At 36.8% G+C, this 17,296-nt stretch overlaps 1 protein-coding gene across 1 annotated transcript in view; it reads left to right on the top strand.

Moving 5' to 3' along the window:
* Positions 1–11,737, top strand: part of LOC103138078 (inter-alpha-trypsin inhibitor heavy chain H3-like) — an 18,757-nt gene extending 7,020 nt beyond the window's left edge. Inside the window, exons 15-23 of the mRNA XM_007552174.2 lie at positions 364–402; positions 2,215–2,238; positions 4,147–4,191; positions 6,642–6,845; positions 8,684–8,791; positions 8,920–9,088; positions 10,427–10,575; positions 10,767–10,854; positions 10,942–11,737. Of these exons, the coding sequence (XP_007552236.1) occupies positions 364–402; positions 2,215–2,238; positions 4,147–4,191; positions 6,642–6,845; positions 8,684–8,791; positions 8,920–9,088; positions 10,427–10,575; positions 10,767–10,854; positions 10,942–11,047 (932 nt within the window). The 3' untranslated portion in view covers positions 11,048–11,737. The remainder of the gene's footprint in view (positions 1–363; positions 403–2,214; positions 2,239–4,146; positions 4,192–6,641; positions 6,846–8,683; positions 8,792–8,919; positions 9,089–10,426; positions 10,576–10,766; positions 10,855–10,941) is intronic.
* The last annotated feature ends 5,559 nt before the right edge of the window (positions 11,738–17,296 follow it).

Below are 17,296 nucleotides of genomic sequence, written 5' to 3'. Positions count from 1 at the left end.
ATCAGGCGTTTATTATCCTGTCCTGAAATGACTGTCGAAAAGGTAAAATCGTCTAGAATTAGATGTTCAACAAGATGCTTTCAGAAGTCACATTGTAGAAGCTTAAAGGACGAACACAACCAGAACTACCTTGAGAAGGTGTTAATAACCTAGAAGGTGTTAATAACCTAGAACTACTTCTTTTTGTCTGTCTTAGTTTCCTCTTCCCATCTTCTCTTCCTGTCGTTCCTTTACCTTTTTTTTCCTCTTTAGAACAAGTTTTCAGTTATGTTTATGACAAAATTTTCCAAATCAAAAAATCATTAAATACTAATTATCTCTAAGAACTTTGCTTTATTCTAACACCATCTTCCTTTTCTTTAGGAGGAAGAGCTTGGGTCCCTTTAATGACCCCTTCTGCAGGTATGTAGTTAAACACAACAAATATTTAAGAATTGCTTCAAGCAAAACCTCAATATTCTTACTGTTTACAAATAAAATAAATGCTGAAATCACTGAGAAATAGGCTGATTATCTTCTGATCAATGACTAATTGATCAGAAGCTAATAAGCTTATGACGCCTTTCGGTCAGAAGCTTTGACGTCTTTCGGTCCAGTGCTGTGCTCTCAGTACTGGAAGACCCCCAGTGCTGCTGCTGTTGGACCTCAGTGCAGACACTGCTGACCGTGACATGTTACTGAAGATATAGTGTTCTCAGTATTCATTCTTTTCCTGTTCTTTTTGGTGACTATGGTACAATAGTTCCTAATGGATATAAATAAAAATAATGTTAGTATTCTTATCCATTTCTGTCACATGAGCTGCAGGATCTGTTCCCAGTTTTTCTCCTGTTCCTCGTAGGTTAAATACAGTATGTGAATGTTGTGTTTGAAGTAACAAAACACACAACATTTAAACGTGTTACACACAAACTTTGTTGAAACAAACCAAACAAATTACATATCAAACATAAATGTAAAAGGACCTAATTTAACCCTTCCATGCATGAATTTCGATCCATTGTGTCAGGATTTTATTTTAATTTTATTAAGACATGAAAAAGGTAGAGAAAAACATTTTGTATCAGTGACGTGCGGTGAGGTTCACTGCTGGTGAGGCACTGACTTACGACTTATAGACTTATATACCATGCATGTTATTGAACGCACGGAAATTTTGCGCAGGCACACAACGCTGGGCGGCAAAAAGACTAATCTTTTACATGTCATCCATAGCCGCGTTAACTCAGCAAAAGTTAGAAATGTAGATATTGATTTCGTGCTATGATCCACAGCAAAGGGAAAGTATCCGCCAAGCTACACGCAGACTCGTTACCATAGCAACCGACAACAATGCCACTTAATGTTTTAGGATTTAACACTAAAAAACATTCAAGAATTTTGCACAAAGAACAGAATATTCAGTATGTTGTTGTACGTTTTAGGTTTAATGTTTTACTTATAAATAATTGCTGTGGTAGATTAGCTACCGCTTCTACATCCCCCAGGGCTTATTGGATGTCACAATATTTTTTTTACCTGCAAGAGCCGTCTGCAGTCGAAGGAGGGATCGGGTCGGTTGGCATGCTTCTTTGTCTGTCGGCCATATTGGATTTAACAAAAATAATTTCTTACATTTGCAGCTGATGGCCAGCAGTTGATAGTGTATTTTATGATGCTTTAGTGTCCACTTCGGTGGTCTGTGTGCATTTATAACATAAAAATCCACAAGAAGCACAAGAAAATGGCTTTTAGACAGCTGTCCACTGCAGTGACCACTATGCATGAAAGGGTTGATGAGTAAATATTTTTGTCTAAGATGTTTTACAGTTAGAATAAATCTATGTATCATTAATTCTTCATGTGTATTTGTGCAACACAGTCCAAAAATCATATTATTGGCTTTCAGGTCAGCTGATAGCCTAACTGGGGCAAGATCCTCTTAAATGGACCCCCATTCATGCCACTTTTTATCCAGTGGAAAATTAATTAACATATCTACCTTGTAAAACTGAATATTGTTGCATTCTGTCTCATTTTTTTCCTCATCCCAATTTCTCTCTCACCTTCCACTTCTACTGTCGGCTCCTTACTTTTGACTTTTTTGTTTTCCTCCCAAGAACAGGTTTTCGATTATATTTCTAACACTGGTTTTCCAAATGATAATGATAAAAAATACTAATTATCTCTAAGAACTTTGCTTTATTCTAATACCATCTTCATTTTCTTTAACAGGAAGAGTTTCCAAGCTTTCCAGAGGTTTGTAGTTAAACACAACAAATATTTAAGAATTGCTTCAAGCAAAACCTCAATATTCTTACTGTTTACAAATAAAATAAATGCTGAAATCACTGAGAAATAGGCTGATTATCTTCTGATCAATGACTAATTGATCAGAAGCTAATAAGCTTATGACGCCTTTCGGTCAGAAGCTTTGACGTCTTTCGGTCCAGTGCTGTGCTCTCAGTACTGGAAGACCCCCAGTGCTGCTGCTGTTGGACCTCAGTGCAGACACTGCTGACCGTGACATGTTACTGAAGATATAGTGTTCTCAGTATTCATTCTTTTCCTGTTCTTTTTGGTGACTATGGTACAATAGTTCCTAATGGATATAAATAAAAATAATGTTAGTATTCTTATCCATTTCTGTCACATGAGCTGCAGGATCTGTTCCCAGTTTTTCTCCTGTTCCTCGTAGGTTAAATACAGTATGTGAATGTTGTGTTTGAAGTAACAAAACACACAACATTTAAACGTGTTACACACAAACTTTGTTGAAACAAACCAAACAAATTACATATCAAACATAAATGTAAAAGTACCTAATTTAACCCTTCCATGCATGAATTTCGATCCATTGTGTCAGGATTTTATTTTAATTTTATTAAGACATGAAAAAGGTAGAGAAAAACATTTTGTATCAGTGACGTGCGGTGAGGTTCACTGCTGGTGAGGCACTGACTTACGACTTATAGACTTATATACCATGCATGTTATTGAACGCACGGAAATTCCAGTTTCTTTCTTACTTTCCTTTTCTACTGTTAGCTCCTTACTTTTGACTTCTTTGTTTTCCTCCTAAGAACAGGTTTTCGATTATATTTCTAACACTGGTTTTCCAAATCAAAAAAATAAAATAAAATAAATAAATACTAATTATCTCTAAGAACTTTGCTTTATTCTAATACCATCTTCATTTTCTTTAACAGGAAGTGTTCCGACGCTTTCCATAGGTTTGTAGTTAAACACGACACATATTTAAGAATTGTTGCAAGCAAAACCACAATGTTTATTACAAATAAAATCAGTGTTCAAACCACTGAGAAATATCAAAATTGAAGAGGAGATTTAACTGAAATTGTCATCAGGCATTCATTATCCTGTCCTGAAATGACTGTCGGAAAGGTAGGTTTTAGGTGATCAATTGTAATTATCTCCAAATACAAAGTTGTTATTTGAAAAATACATCAGTAGTGTTGTTCTTTAGGGGTTATCTGATGTCACAGTATTTTTTTTTACCTGCAAGAGTCGTCTACAGTTGAAGGAGGGATCGGGTCGGTTGGCATGTGTTTTTGTTTGTCGGCCATATTAGATTTGACAAAAATAATTTCTTACATTTGCAGCTGATGGCCAGTAGTTGATAGTGTATTTTATGATGCTTTAGTGTCCACTTCAGTGGTCTGTCTGCATTTATAACATAAAAATCCACAAGAAGCACAAGAAAATGGCTTTTAGACAGCTGTCCACTGCAGTGACCACATGCATGAAAGGGATGTTTTACAGTTACAATAAATCTATGTATCATTAATTCTTCATGTGTATTTGTGCAACACCGTCCAAAAATCATATTATTGGAGATACAAAGTGACATGAATGGAAAAAAATAATTGATGTGATTAAGTTAGTTTTCTCACTTCCCAGGTAGCGTTGTCTTCTAAATGCTGTAGGATATCAACAACAAGCAGAAAAACACAGTCGCATAAACATTTAAAATAGATGAGCTTGACATGGTAAAGACCTGATGTATTCTTTTATATTATGTCCAGATAAGTAAACTCTAGATCAAGTGATATCCCTCCAGTGAGAGCATATTTTGTAACATGCAAAAAAATGTTGTCTTTGTGTGTATTTCTTCTTTTAATACTGTTTTTCTTTCTTTAACAAAAGGTGCTGCTGCTCCTAACATTCATTCCCTTCCTTCTTCTGGCTCTGGTATGATCCTATCAAACACACATAAGCTAAACACAAATAAATGTTTTTAATTGTTTGGACATAAAATTAATAGGGATTATATTGAGGTGCTTTCTTTTCATTCCAATTCTTAAAGCTACAGTATGTAACTTTTATAAATAAATAAATGTTTTTTTCCCATATTTGTTAAAGCTTTCACTATGACAGTATTATATGAGACAGATAATCTGTGAAAAAAATAAAATAAAATCAAACTCGTCTGCCTTCTCCCAGTGTTCCCAGTACTAACTGCAGTAATACGTAGCTCGGTCAGAAACAACCAGTCATAGCCAGGAGGAGGGTCTTAGCGCTGTCAATCACTCTCATGTGCGCACCACTCACAGCCTCCTTCTGGATCTCTGCTATGCTACAGCATCCAACCAAAAAGCTTGTTTTAGGTCAGTTAGAATTAAGGAATGTATTTCTATTTGCTGAATGCCAGAAATATTGGATTTGTACATCAGTTTAATTTTCCAAATATTCTATGAAGCATGCACAAAATTAGTTAGAATGTGGCCAAATGGCAGCAAAGTCAATAATGCTTTGCTATTAGTGCCAGAGAAAATCTGAGTAGAGCTAAAGGAGTGTGAATGCACAGCAATCTACCAACCTGATTGAGCCACACCAATAACTCAACCCCAATGGGCCAAAATTTCACCAAACTATTGAGAGAAGCTTCTTGATGGATCCCCAAACAATTGTCCCAAGTAATATAGTTTAAAAGACAATCGTACCAAATGCTAAGAAAATAGATTCAATCTTTTGAATTTGAAGAAAGTCACAAAAATTTCTCCCAAAGAATATTTTAATATTTTGGCTTTCAACAAATAGAAATCTTTCTCCTTTTGGATTTTCCCTTCAGGGTTGGCCGCAGCAAGTCATCCGTCTTCATTTAACCCCGTTTTCATCGTCTTTTCTCATGCCAACTACCTTAATGCCTTGTTACACTCATTCCATAACTCTCCTCTGGCCTCTTGACCACCAGCTTGGCATTTCCCTCCTCAGCATCTTTCTACCGTTAAACTCACAACCCCTTTCTGTGCATGTCCAAACCATCTCAGGCTGGATTCTCTGACTTTATCTCCTACACATCTGACATGAACTGATGAGATCACTCCTGATCTTATCCAGCCTTGTCATTCCCAAAGAAAACTTCCTTAGTGCTACCCGTCTCGGTCTCCTGTCTCTTTGTCATTGTCACTGTCTGTAAATCAAAGAACATTCCTGGTCTCACCACCAACTTGTAAACCTTTTCTTTCATTCTCAACTCTTTTTTATCACACATCACTTCTATCAATTTTCTCTGTCCACTGCAACCTGCTTGGATACGTTTCATCACTTTTCCACTCTTGCCATTGCTCTGGACTATTGACCATAACTGCTGCTTTCTCTACATCTAAAAAAACACAATGCAGCTCCTCCCTCTTATATTCATCATCTATCAACATCCTCAAAGCAAAGACTGCATCTGTAGTGCTTTTTATTGGCATGAAACCAGATGCTCACTTCTAACCTCAGTCAGCTTCAACATCTCTTTCCCACAACTTCATTGAATGACCCGTTAACGTTATTCCTCTGTAGTTGCTGTAACTTTATTCATCTCTATTATTCTTGACAATTGGCATCAGCACACTTCTCCTCCACACTTCTGGCATTTTTTTTTTCAAGAAATAAAAATAATGTTGGCAATCCTAACTGACTTTAAATAGGAAGGGTGAAGTCTGGTTTAACATCAGATGAGTATAACATGTTTTCTGTTTTCAACTGGTTTCTATTATTATATTATTATTAAATTGACTGTATAATGTACATTTTAGTGCTTTATAATGGTTTTAATTTCATTTGTGTCTGTGTAAAACAGTACACTTCATAAACATTTATTTTAGATTTTGTTTTATAAAACTTTATAGATCCACAAGGACTGTGCTTTATTTTTGATGTATTTATTTAATTGATAGGCTTTGGAGTTGGTCTTCCTGGTCCTCCACCTCCTCCAGGTTTTGGTCTTCCAGGTCCTCCACCTCCTCCAGGTTTTGGTCTTCCAGGTCCTCCACCTCCTCCAGGTTTTGGTCTTCCAGGTCCTCCAGGTTTTGGTCTTCCTGGTCCTCCACCTCCTCCAGGTTTTGGTCTTCCAGGTCCTCCAGATTTTGGTCTTCCTGGTCCTCCACCTCCTCCAGGTTTTGGTCTTTCTAGTCTTCCACCTCCTCTACCTCCTCCAGGTTTTGGTCTTTCTAGTCTTCCACCTCCTCCACCTCCTCCAGGTTTTGGTCTTCCTGGTCCTCCACCTCCTCCAGGTTTTGGTCTTCCACCTCCTCCACCTCCTCCAGGTTTTGGTCTTCCTGGTCTTCCATCTCCTCCAGGTCCTCCAGGTTTTGATCTTCCAGGTTCCCCAGGTTTTAATCTTCCTGGTCCTCCTGCTTTTGCACCTCCAGGTCCTCCTGGTTATGTTCCTCTTGGTCCTCCTGGTTTTGGTCCTCCTGATTCTCCTGGTTCTCCTGGTTTCGCTCTTCCTGGTCCTCCAGGTCATCCTGGTTTCGCTCCACCAGGTTCTCCTGGTTCTCCTGGTTTTGGTCCTCCTGGTTCTCCTGGTTTCGCTCCACCAGGTTCTTCTGGTTCTCCTGGTTTTGATCCTCCTGGTGGGTATGATATAAATGTTATGAAGTTAAAAAAAATTGTTATAATCGACATTATATAGAATGTCTTTAGTAGTTTCCAGCTAAAACAAAGATAAAATCTTGACAGAAAATACAAGAAAACCAAATCCCAACATGTGGAAGAAAAACAAGAAAACATTTTGCATCCAACTCTTTGATTGTGTTCATCACCAAGTCTTTAGGTTCCTTGGAAAAGAAAAACATCAATTGCTGATGATCGTACTGAGAAAGGTTAACTTATCAAACATTCAATCAGTGTAAGCTTGTAGATGTCATGATTTGCGGTTGTGAATGGTGAGGAAGACGCAGGTGATCCCAGGACGACATGTTGAAATGAAGATTTAATGATAAATGTCCATAAGAAATGATACACGGATGCAGCACTGGTGAACAACGAGGAGAACAGACATAAACATTTATTTTAAACATCTGACATGAGACGAACGTATGACGAAGACCCGACAAGGAACAAAGACAACAGGTGGGTTTAAATACACAGGGAGGGTAATCGGGGAACTAGACACAGCTGGGATCAATCAACAGGGAGGACAGGACATCACAGAGGCTCACAGGGGAACAGGACACAGAAAAAAAACAAAAAATAAATACACAGAACCCCACAGTAGACTGTTTCAAATCAAGATCCATCCATCCATTTTCTTACACCCTTGTTCCTAATCGGGTCTCAAATCAAGATTCCTTCCATATTTGGATTATTGTAGTTTATTCTTTTAAATTTGCACTTAATGTTGTTTTTTTTAACATTGGTTTTATAGGAAAAGTTGAGTTTTCTGGATTTACTACCTTTACGCATGAATCAGCTCTGTTTTAAACACCAAACAAAATGTTCTTCTGTTTACTGATAAACTTAGCATTTTCTGAACAGAAAAGTGTACCAATGACAGACTGAATATGCCAAAAAAAGGCAAATGATACTTTTCTTGTGTTGCAAGTTTTTTTTATTTTTTTATTTTTTTATTTTTGCATTTTTACAGAATTTTTTGTTACATGCACAGATATGTGAAATATTTAGTTTTCACACTTCTGTTGTGCCAGTATTTCACTTTGTAAGAACTTGATCAATGTACTATGCACAGAATGACAAAATTTAAATTATGGCATGAAGGAACATTTCTGTCATTATTTCCAAAGAACATATTGCTCCAAAACACCTTGTCAATTTGTATTGCATTATGATGCAGATAATGGTATTCAGTATAGAGTAATGGTTAAAAACATACTTGTAGTCAGTTGTCAAAAAATAAGAAAGCATGTAGAAATAGTTTATGTCTAGTTTATGTCCAAGCTTGAGTGTGAATATGCTGAAATTACCTTTTAACTTTTTGTTAAACTTCCACTATGTGTACGATGTTATAAGCCTAAGTGAGAATGTGGTAGAGCAACAGAAAATGCAACATAAGTGTGAAGTGAAAGAAAATAAATCAAAATAAATTGGCCAGGAAGCAGGTTGTGGACATGCTTAAAGGAGGGTTTGGTTATAACACAATGTCTAAAGTTTGAGCTATTTAGCCAAGAAGAATTGGCAAAAAAAATCACTCTAGATGTGCAAATCTAGTAGAAAGTAGAAAGAAAAGCATCAACTCAGACAGGGCTGAAAACGAAGGAGCGTCACAATTTCAGATTTGCAAAAATAAATCATTTATGAATTTTATTTCACCCCGCAGTCATGTATGACACTGTGAGAAAATATCACATCAGATCACAAAGCACCTTGAGGATTGTGGCTGTAATGTGACAAAATGTGGAAAAGTTTGGGAAGCCCACAGTTTTATTCAACGTTGTCTCTGTCTCCCCTTCAGCACTTATCAGTCACCGGTTTCTGTTTAAGACTGAGAATCAGTCTGCTCCCGTTTGCTTTGACTTGCCTGGATCTTATGTTCTTAAACTTTTTCATCGTCCCAGCAAGAGTGAGTAATGTCATTTATTTTTTCCAAGAATCGGTCCTCAAACTGTTTTTAATCTGTAACTGTCTCTGAGGTTTGATTTTTCATTTTGTCGCTGGATTTGTGATTTAGTGTTATTTCTTTCAAATCAGGCATATACATAAATGGCGCGCTTAATCCAGTGACAAATGGGGGCTTCAGAAATATTCTCATCCAAGTTCAAAGTGGCCATTATATTGACATCAACCCCGAGGGAATCTGGGCCCTGCAGGGAGGGTCTATTATCCGGATCACTGGACAGAATCCCATCCAAGCTGGAAGGTGACCTTGAATTGTAATTATTGTAAAAATGTACAAGTTTAAATGTTTTCAAAACCACAACTTGTGGTGTCCTTGAAATCAGCACATCATTGTTTATGACTGCTCTTTATCTTATTATAGGCATGTCTGGTTTTTGCCAAAAACTCAACAGCAAATTATGTATATATTTTTATTACAAAGCTGCAGATTGATGTGTTTATTGTCGCTAGCTCAGATTGGTCCAATTTACTGGTTATTAGCTGGAGCATTGGAACTTAATTTAGTGGAGTGGCTTAACTAAGACCCTAAATTAACAAGTTTATTATAATACAGGATGTAGCTGCAAATGTCTCAGTCAAAGGGAAATCCTTTAACATGAGGTGAGAGAAAGGATGAAAAGTGAGCAGGGCGAATAATAAGAATAATTCTGCAGGATGAGATTAGTAAAGGATCCATCCATTTTCTTAACACCCTTGTCCCTTAGTGGGGTCAGTGGGGTAAACAGCCAAGCATTGGAGGGTGGAGGATTAGAGGAAATGAGGAGAGAGATTTTTGCATGAGAAGGTTTTGATTGACAAGCTAAGAGGTGTCAATAGGAGAATGAGCCAGGAAGTAACTCAAGACGTAACGTCGGCCCAGATTACAAGGTTAATATGAGGCTAGGAGGAACACCAACCAGGACACTCTACGAAGAGACACAGCTGGCTAAACACCACTGTGGTCGCATTCAGGTGCTGAATGACTGGCAGCCAGCTCCTCTTAAGCTCCTGTTGGACTGATTAGAAGCAGCTGTGTGAGCGATCGCTGCTCAGCCCTGCCACACAAACACGACACATGCAGCCAGATCCCTGACATTCGGCTAATGAGTAATTTCTCCACAGAATTATTTGATATATACAAAGATATTAAGATCCCAGCAGTCAAAATGCAATTAAAAACTATTTTGCATTTCATGTCTCGCTGAGTGTGCTCTCTGTTCCTTTGTGTTTTTGTCATGGATAAGAATCATGCCTTTAAAAGAACGTTTGAATTCATTTACCTATATTGTTCTCAACTATAAATTTAAAGCAATAAAGTTTTTATTGGTGGTAATTGAGATTTAAAAATAAGATAAAGTGCAGGAGATTAAGATCACTGATCAAGCTCAACTATGAATGAACTCCTTTTGATATACATAAAACTTACATACCAGACAATATAAAAGCATTCTTTCATTGGTTGTAATATTTCATATAGGATATATGAAAAGCATGCATGCCTTGGGTTTCATCCCCATGTTGACTGAGGCAGAACTGTCTTGGGTTTGAAGGTGTAGGAAGGGAAAAAGCTGGTTGTGATTTTGTTTTTCTCCTCTTCTAGTGTTACAGTGACCCCTCGAGGTCAAGAAACAGATGTTTTGGCAGAAGACTTGCACATCGTCGTCTTAGTTCATCAGAGGGACGGCAACAAATTCCTTTGGCCTGTTTTAAAAAAGAGACCATCTGGCAGCGACACTGATGGGATTCTAGGTGAGTATGTTTACCCTTCTGTGTCAAATACAGATTTTTCTTTTGTTTAATAACATTTTTATTTCAGCAGTTTATTTTATGAATGTTCCTTGCCATTTGGCTTTTTGAAATTACAGTCGTGTAACTTTTTCATGATGCTTAAAGAGCCAAAGTTTTGAAAGCTTGTGTTGTTTTTGTTCTGGTTTTTGTAGTTTCAACACCTGCTAATTATACGGTGGAATCACACCCATCCCAAACATTACTGAAGATCCCAGGCAGATTTGATAGTCCAGTGTTCAGGTAAGTTTTTTTTTTTTCTGTATTTTTAAATTTATTTATTAGAGCAACAATCAGACTGTGTTTAAACTCCTGTTTTTTTTTTTTCAGTTCATTCGCAACTGACTACAGTGTGGCGTCTCCTGTGACTGTGCAGTGCTGGTTCACCATGAATCTCCTTATCCTAGGAAAACCTCTGCCTTTTTATGTTGTATAACTCTTCAATGGCTGAATTCAATTCAAATCAGCTTATTTTATGAAATAATGTAGAAAATTATTTTAGAAATAACCAAGGTATGAAGTAAAAAGTGCCAAAAACATTACAATCTGCTTTTTTATTGGCCAGGCAGCGCAGTGAAGAATAGTGAACACATTTGTCTTTTTATCTACCCCATAAAAGACAAAAAGAAATGTAAACATTAACAACTGTCGAAACAATTATCTAATGTAAAGGTTGATTGGGTCTGGTGACAATCCAACAGTGTAAGTTTGATACCCTGTATGTTGAACGAATCAACTAAGTTTTTACTAGTTGGCAATCAACATGTTTCATTCATTTATTTGAAATGGTCTGTAAAGAAAAAACTAAACACACAAAGAACAGATACAAGGATTTGTTGGCACTGTGAGATAATGTGCCTGGCTAGCAATGAAGATGCTAAAATTAGCTTCTGTTTCAAAGGTTCTTGAAGTTCTTAAAAGCTGTTTCTTTACAAGTCTTTATTGCACTTGATAATTCGATGTGTAATTCTTACCCATCAAAAATAAGACCTTGATAAGTCAGAACATAAAAACAGTTCACAATTGACACTTTTGTTGTGTGATCTATGGTTATGTTGATTTTTTTTGGCGTCACAACCACTTGATAATTTGATGAGCATGGCATCTGCTTTATTAAATCTGAAAATAATTTTATTGCGTGAGTCTAAGTCATTTTTCTTCTTGTTTCAACTATTCATTCACGCCTACTCTAGAAAAACAGACACTCAACTAAAATATTGACAAATCAAAACCCTGACCTGACAAAATGAAATGGAGAAACTAAAATATCGGCTGATTAGAGCTTTTAACATTCATCCACTTTTTTCCTCTGGAACACAGCCCAAATAATAAATAAGCAATTTATTATTTGGGCTGAAAAAATGGTCATATATAAGAAAAAATGCTAAATTGTGAAGTCAGTGTGAAACCAAAGCATATGCAATTTTAAAAATGTATTTCCTCCATCTCGTCTTTACCTGCTCCTCCTGTAGGTGGCAGCATGGCTTTCTTTATACATCACAGTCGGTGTTGACTGACTGTTTAAACATTACAGTATTTAATACTTTTACAGAAGAATTATAAAAGTAAATATAGTGGAGAGAAAATTAATAGATATTACTATATGTCATATATATTGCGATATTATTATAATCTATTTTGTCAAATAATTAGGGGTTGAAGAACAACACAGAACATTAAATAACTAAAGAGAATTGAGCACAAATATTCAGAGTCATGTTGGCTGTTTATTTTTATGTAGAATTGTATTTTCTGATTTTACTAATTGTTTAGTTTTTTTCCCATGTTTACAAACCACTAATCTTTATTGGTCACTGATTAATGTAGGGTCCTTTGCTAAAAACAACGTAGACTCAACGACCCTGCAACGTTTAGGTGTTTGTCTGCTTCGACACACCTGGCTCCAACATTAGCTCATTAGAAGAGCTCTGGTTGTTTGCTACTGAGGCATTTTCACCGTTTAATTCACGTTTGTAGGACAAGAGACGACACATCTAAAAATGGCAGAACTCTGGACTTCGAGAACTGCAGTTTGAGACCACTGCTTTAATTATAGATGCTTTTTTTGTTTTTAGACCTCTATTTTTAACATGATGTCTGTCCATGTGTAGCTCTTTATTCTTACATTCCTCACTATCATTCTGAAACTTCTTCACCGTCCCAGCAGGGATCAACACTGAGCATCTTTCTGTCATTAAAAAAATAAACCTTTTTTCCTCTTCGGTCAACAGAGCTCCATCATTTTTGCCTCTTTGATGCCCATGTTTGAGTTTTGCATATTCATGCCCAGATTTGTGAATTTGAACTTTGACTTTTATTTGGTCCTATGTTGCTAGAGTTTTTAGTCAGCAGTGAACTGGATTTAGTAACAATCAGTGGTTTAAAAGGATTGCAATCCACGCTAGAACAAACTAACATGTTTAGATTGTCACACAGAGGACAGATTATCACCCAGCATCCATTCACCGCCTGGAGACAACCAGTTTGACTTTGCCAACTACTGTGCAGGATCCTCGTTTGAAGCTTTGTTTAATCAATCAGTCATGGCACTCAGATGACGCGTGAACAACAAGCGTTCCTTAACACAAAAACAATCCTCAGGAGCAGCTCTAACTACACAACATGATAGAGAAGTAACAAGTGTAACGCCTGAAAGGTCTTAATTTAAAAATATCTATTGATTCAGTTTTAACTCTTCTGAAAATCCAAAATCTTTTAAAAGTTTCCACAGACTCTCTTGCACAACAAAGAAAGGCTTCTTACGTAAAATCTGACTGCACAGGTCTAAACTGCAATGTCTTGGAGAATGTGAAACACCCAGTTGTGTTACTGACATCAGTCACCACAGAGATTATTCATGTCAAAGAGGACTGGCTCACAGAAACCTGTTCTCTCATCACACCAGCTAATAAAGTTTTTATTATGCTGAATTACCATGAAGTCGAGGTTGATCTGGCACCTGGTCAGGCTAGCAGAACGTTTGGACCCTGTGGATTATAACAGGTGGCCACAGGCTCGTCCCACTCAAGACATCCACAAGAAATTTGGATACAATAAAAAAATATATGCAGATCTGGAAACAATACAGAGCCCACTGAACTGAACTTCATTGAAAACCTCCTGGTTATTCCTCCAAATATTTATTTCTGAACTCTTCCTGAGTTAAAACATCAGCATTGTTGTTTCTAAATGAAGATGAACTTGTTTTCTTTGCATTATTTGAGGTCTGAAATTACTGCATGTTTTTCGTTGTTTTGACCATTTCTCGTTTTCTGCAAATAAATACAAAATTTTTGCTTGGAATTTCAGAGACATGTTGTCAATAGTTCATAGAATAAAAGAATAATGTTCATTTTACCCAAAAATATACATATAAAGAGTAAAATCAGAGAAACTGATCATTTTAAGTAATCTTTTATTTTTTTTTCCAGAATTGTATATCTTCAAAAATGTAAATATCAATCAGACATCATGGAGAGATGGGCCCTAACATTGTCCTATTTAGCTTGAAACCAAAAAAGAGTAAGTAATGTTTTTTTTTTCTTTTTGGCACTTTCTGGTAATTTCTGTGATGTTTGGTATAGACATTTTATTTCATTTTTATGCGAGAGTGTAAATGACTATTAAAGAACTATATTAATTTCACATTTTGTGTTGTTGTTGGTCTGGATCCAGACTCAAAGTGGGCAAATAATGAGTAAAATCAGCACCAAACTAAAGATTATAGAAAGATTTTGTTCCGATTCATTGAACTTTGGTTTACTTTTGTCACTTTGGGTTTTAGATAATCTATCGGTTTGTTGTTGTTCTTTCAAAGATGTGTGACTTCTCTTTACTTTTGTGCTTAGTCAGCTTCTGCTTTGTCATTCTGTCCCCTTTGTTTTGCTTTTGTGTTTCTTCTGCCTTCCTAGAAAGGCCTCTGCAATTGTGTCCTATGAGTCTACCCTGTTTCTTGTTTTAGCAATCAATCTATCTTTATGAATACATTTGTTACAGAAATTTTGTTGAAGAAATGCAAAGTAAGAAATATTAAAGACATTATTTGATGAGGAGAATTACTTTTGCATCTTTCAAGAACTGTGCTTATGCCCTCAGTTTCAGCGAAAGTATATTTTTTAATCAAGTAGCTTTTTTCCCTTCAATAGTTAAAAAACCGCTATATGTGTCAGACATGACTTAAAAAATGTTACTTCCTGATTTACCACCTTTAGTTGGGCCTTTGTCTCTTTTAAAACTCCTGCTCTTTGTGAAGCTGCGCCTTCAGGACGTCATTATGACAGCGCTTCTCTATTAACCTTTTGACAACATTTTTACCAGATTTACACTGAGAAGTGGCTCATGTAAACAGCTCAACAGATATGCAGGTCCACCAATAGTTTGCCAATTGCTGCCTGCTAGTCTGAAGGAACCAGCCAGCAGCTCCTTCAGGAGGCATGGAAACTGCAGCTCTGATGAGGAGCTGGATCTCAAAAGCAGTGTTTGATCCACCCAGATATTTTGCACGAAGCTGAATGGGAGATTAAAGAATTCCTCAAACATGCATGAAAGAATCAAGGCAACACTCCATGTATGTTTTTGATGAGGGGATAACATTATAGCATGATGTAAAGCTTAAAAAAGTCAATTTTACACTTCAGCATAACAAGACATTTTGAACAAATTTCATGCTCTCAACCGTGTGGAAGCAAGAAATTTGGGTGGAAAAATTCAACTGGCCTGTATATTGTTGAATTTTGAAAGGATCAGAGTGACGCCACGACCTCGCATCCAACGTCAGTGTCTGACCTCACAAATCGGTTTCAGGAAGAATGGTCAGAAAATCCCATTTATAAACTACAACACAAATCCTTTCCAGAAGAGTTGGCTCTGCTGCAGCTCAAAGGGTGGGCCAACAACATTTAAACACTTTTGATTCATAAAATGATTTCTGAAGTCCGCGTGTGCTTTGTTTCAGTTTTCTTGTGTCCTCTGCAGTTTTTGCAACTGGTTCATCATTAAATATCCAGTTCAGTAAAACTTTACCTCTTATCCATGTTTGAGTTCTCCACAACAATTGACACAGTTCATATTTTGTACAGTTGAAAAGTATTTTGCATGTTGATTGAAAGTAAATGTACTCTTTCCTCATTCTCTTGTGACTCAGCTGTCACTGTTGCCACTTGGAAGAACATCTCTGGATGATTTCCCCATTGTTCTGCCTGATTTGTTTGCATAGATAAAAATAAGCAAGAAATGTCAAAATAACACGTGGCAAAGTATTTTTCTTGTGAATTACCAGAAGAACATGTAGAAATTTAAAGCCATGGAAGAATAAACGTCATAACAAATAGCTCAAACAAGACTATTACTGCAGCAAACCTCAACAAAGTCATACATGCAAGTAGCTTTGAGGCTTTTGTGTAATTTAGACTATTATCACCCACTTGCTGAGCTTCGCAATCTTTAAAGAATGCAGGAAATGCAACCTTGAACTACGAGCAGCAAACAAGCTGTCAGTCCAGGTTGACAACCAAAAGGAAAAGCAAAGACCGGTTTCTGAGAATAATGTGATGTTTGTTCTGAATGGCAATGCCTTCAGGCGTGTCTCTTTATGTCTAACAGAAATTTAATCAACGTAACATTTGAACAGGGCCTCATGCAGCTTCTCTATAGTGTTTTAGTTTGTCCTCCCCTGTCAGCTCTAAGGTAATAAAACATCCTAAATGTACAATGCCTTGGAAAAGTACTCATCCCTCCCAAACCAGTTTTCACAATTTCGTTCATTCACAAACTTAAACTCTTACTAGTCTGAGATTTTAAGCAAAATATCAACAGATACATATATCTTATGTGATGTATGCTACATATACGTGTAGCTTTGCACGTGAAGGAAAACAATACATAGTTTTTAAGGTGTTTTTTTACAAAACAAACTGAAATGGGTTGTATTTTTCCACTTTAGTCTGACACTGAAATAAAAAGCAGTAAAGAGGTCACCTGATTGGTAAGCAAAGGTCTCATGTGTGATTCATGCTTGGTGTTAGTACTGATGTTCTATGAAGGTGTTAGAGGTTCGTTATAAATATCAATAAACAAACAGCATCATGAAGAGCACAAAGAGCACAGCAGGCAGATTAATGGATTCGGTTATAAAACAATATTCCAAACTTGGAATAAATGAAGCAGCACCACTGAATCCATCGTCTGGAGGTGGAACAAGTCTTATCGTTATGGCGAAGTTGCATTAAAAAAAAAAAAAAAAAAAAAACTCCTATTGATAAAAGGGCAAAAGAAATCATGTTTGCAGGTGGATATAAACCAGTTAGTTGATTTAGTAAACATGGGAACTTTGGTGTAAGACCAAAATCTGAATTTCTGACAAACATGCAACATGTTGCTGAAAATTAACACATCAGCCTGAAATGCTACAATGGCCTCAACTTATAGATCTCTAAATCCAGTCTGAGGTCTCCAAAACACTTCACACTGCATTCAGTCATTCATCCATTCATACACACATTCATACACTGATGGCAGTAAGCTGTAATCTATCCACAGGTTCCCCGGTTTAAACAGACAGAAAGGTTTGCCGCCATGCGCCGGAGCCACCAGGCCCTCTGACCATCAGCAGGCAAAGTGGGGGAAGTGTCTGTCCCAAGGACACGATGGTGACTGAGACGAATGGAGCAAAGGTTCAAACCAGAAA

Source organism: Poecilia formosa, unplaced genomic scaffold (genome assembly GCF_000485575.1).
Source record: "Poecilia formosa unplaced genomic scaffold, Poecilia_formosa-5.1.2 Scaffold2, whole genome shotgun sequence".
Classification (NCBI taxonomy): domain Eukaryota; kingdom Metazoa; phylum Chordata; class Actinopteri; order Cyprinodontiformes; family Poeciliidae; genus Poecilia; species Poecilia formosa.
Note: the sequence above shows the minus strand (reverse complement) of the source record. Positions and strands in the feature narration are given on the sequence as shown.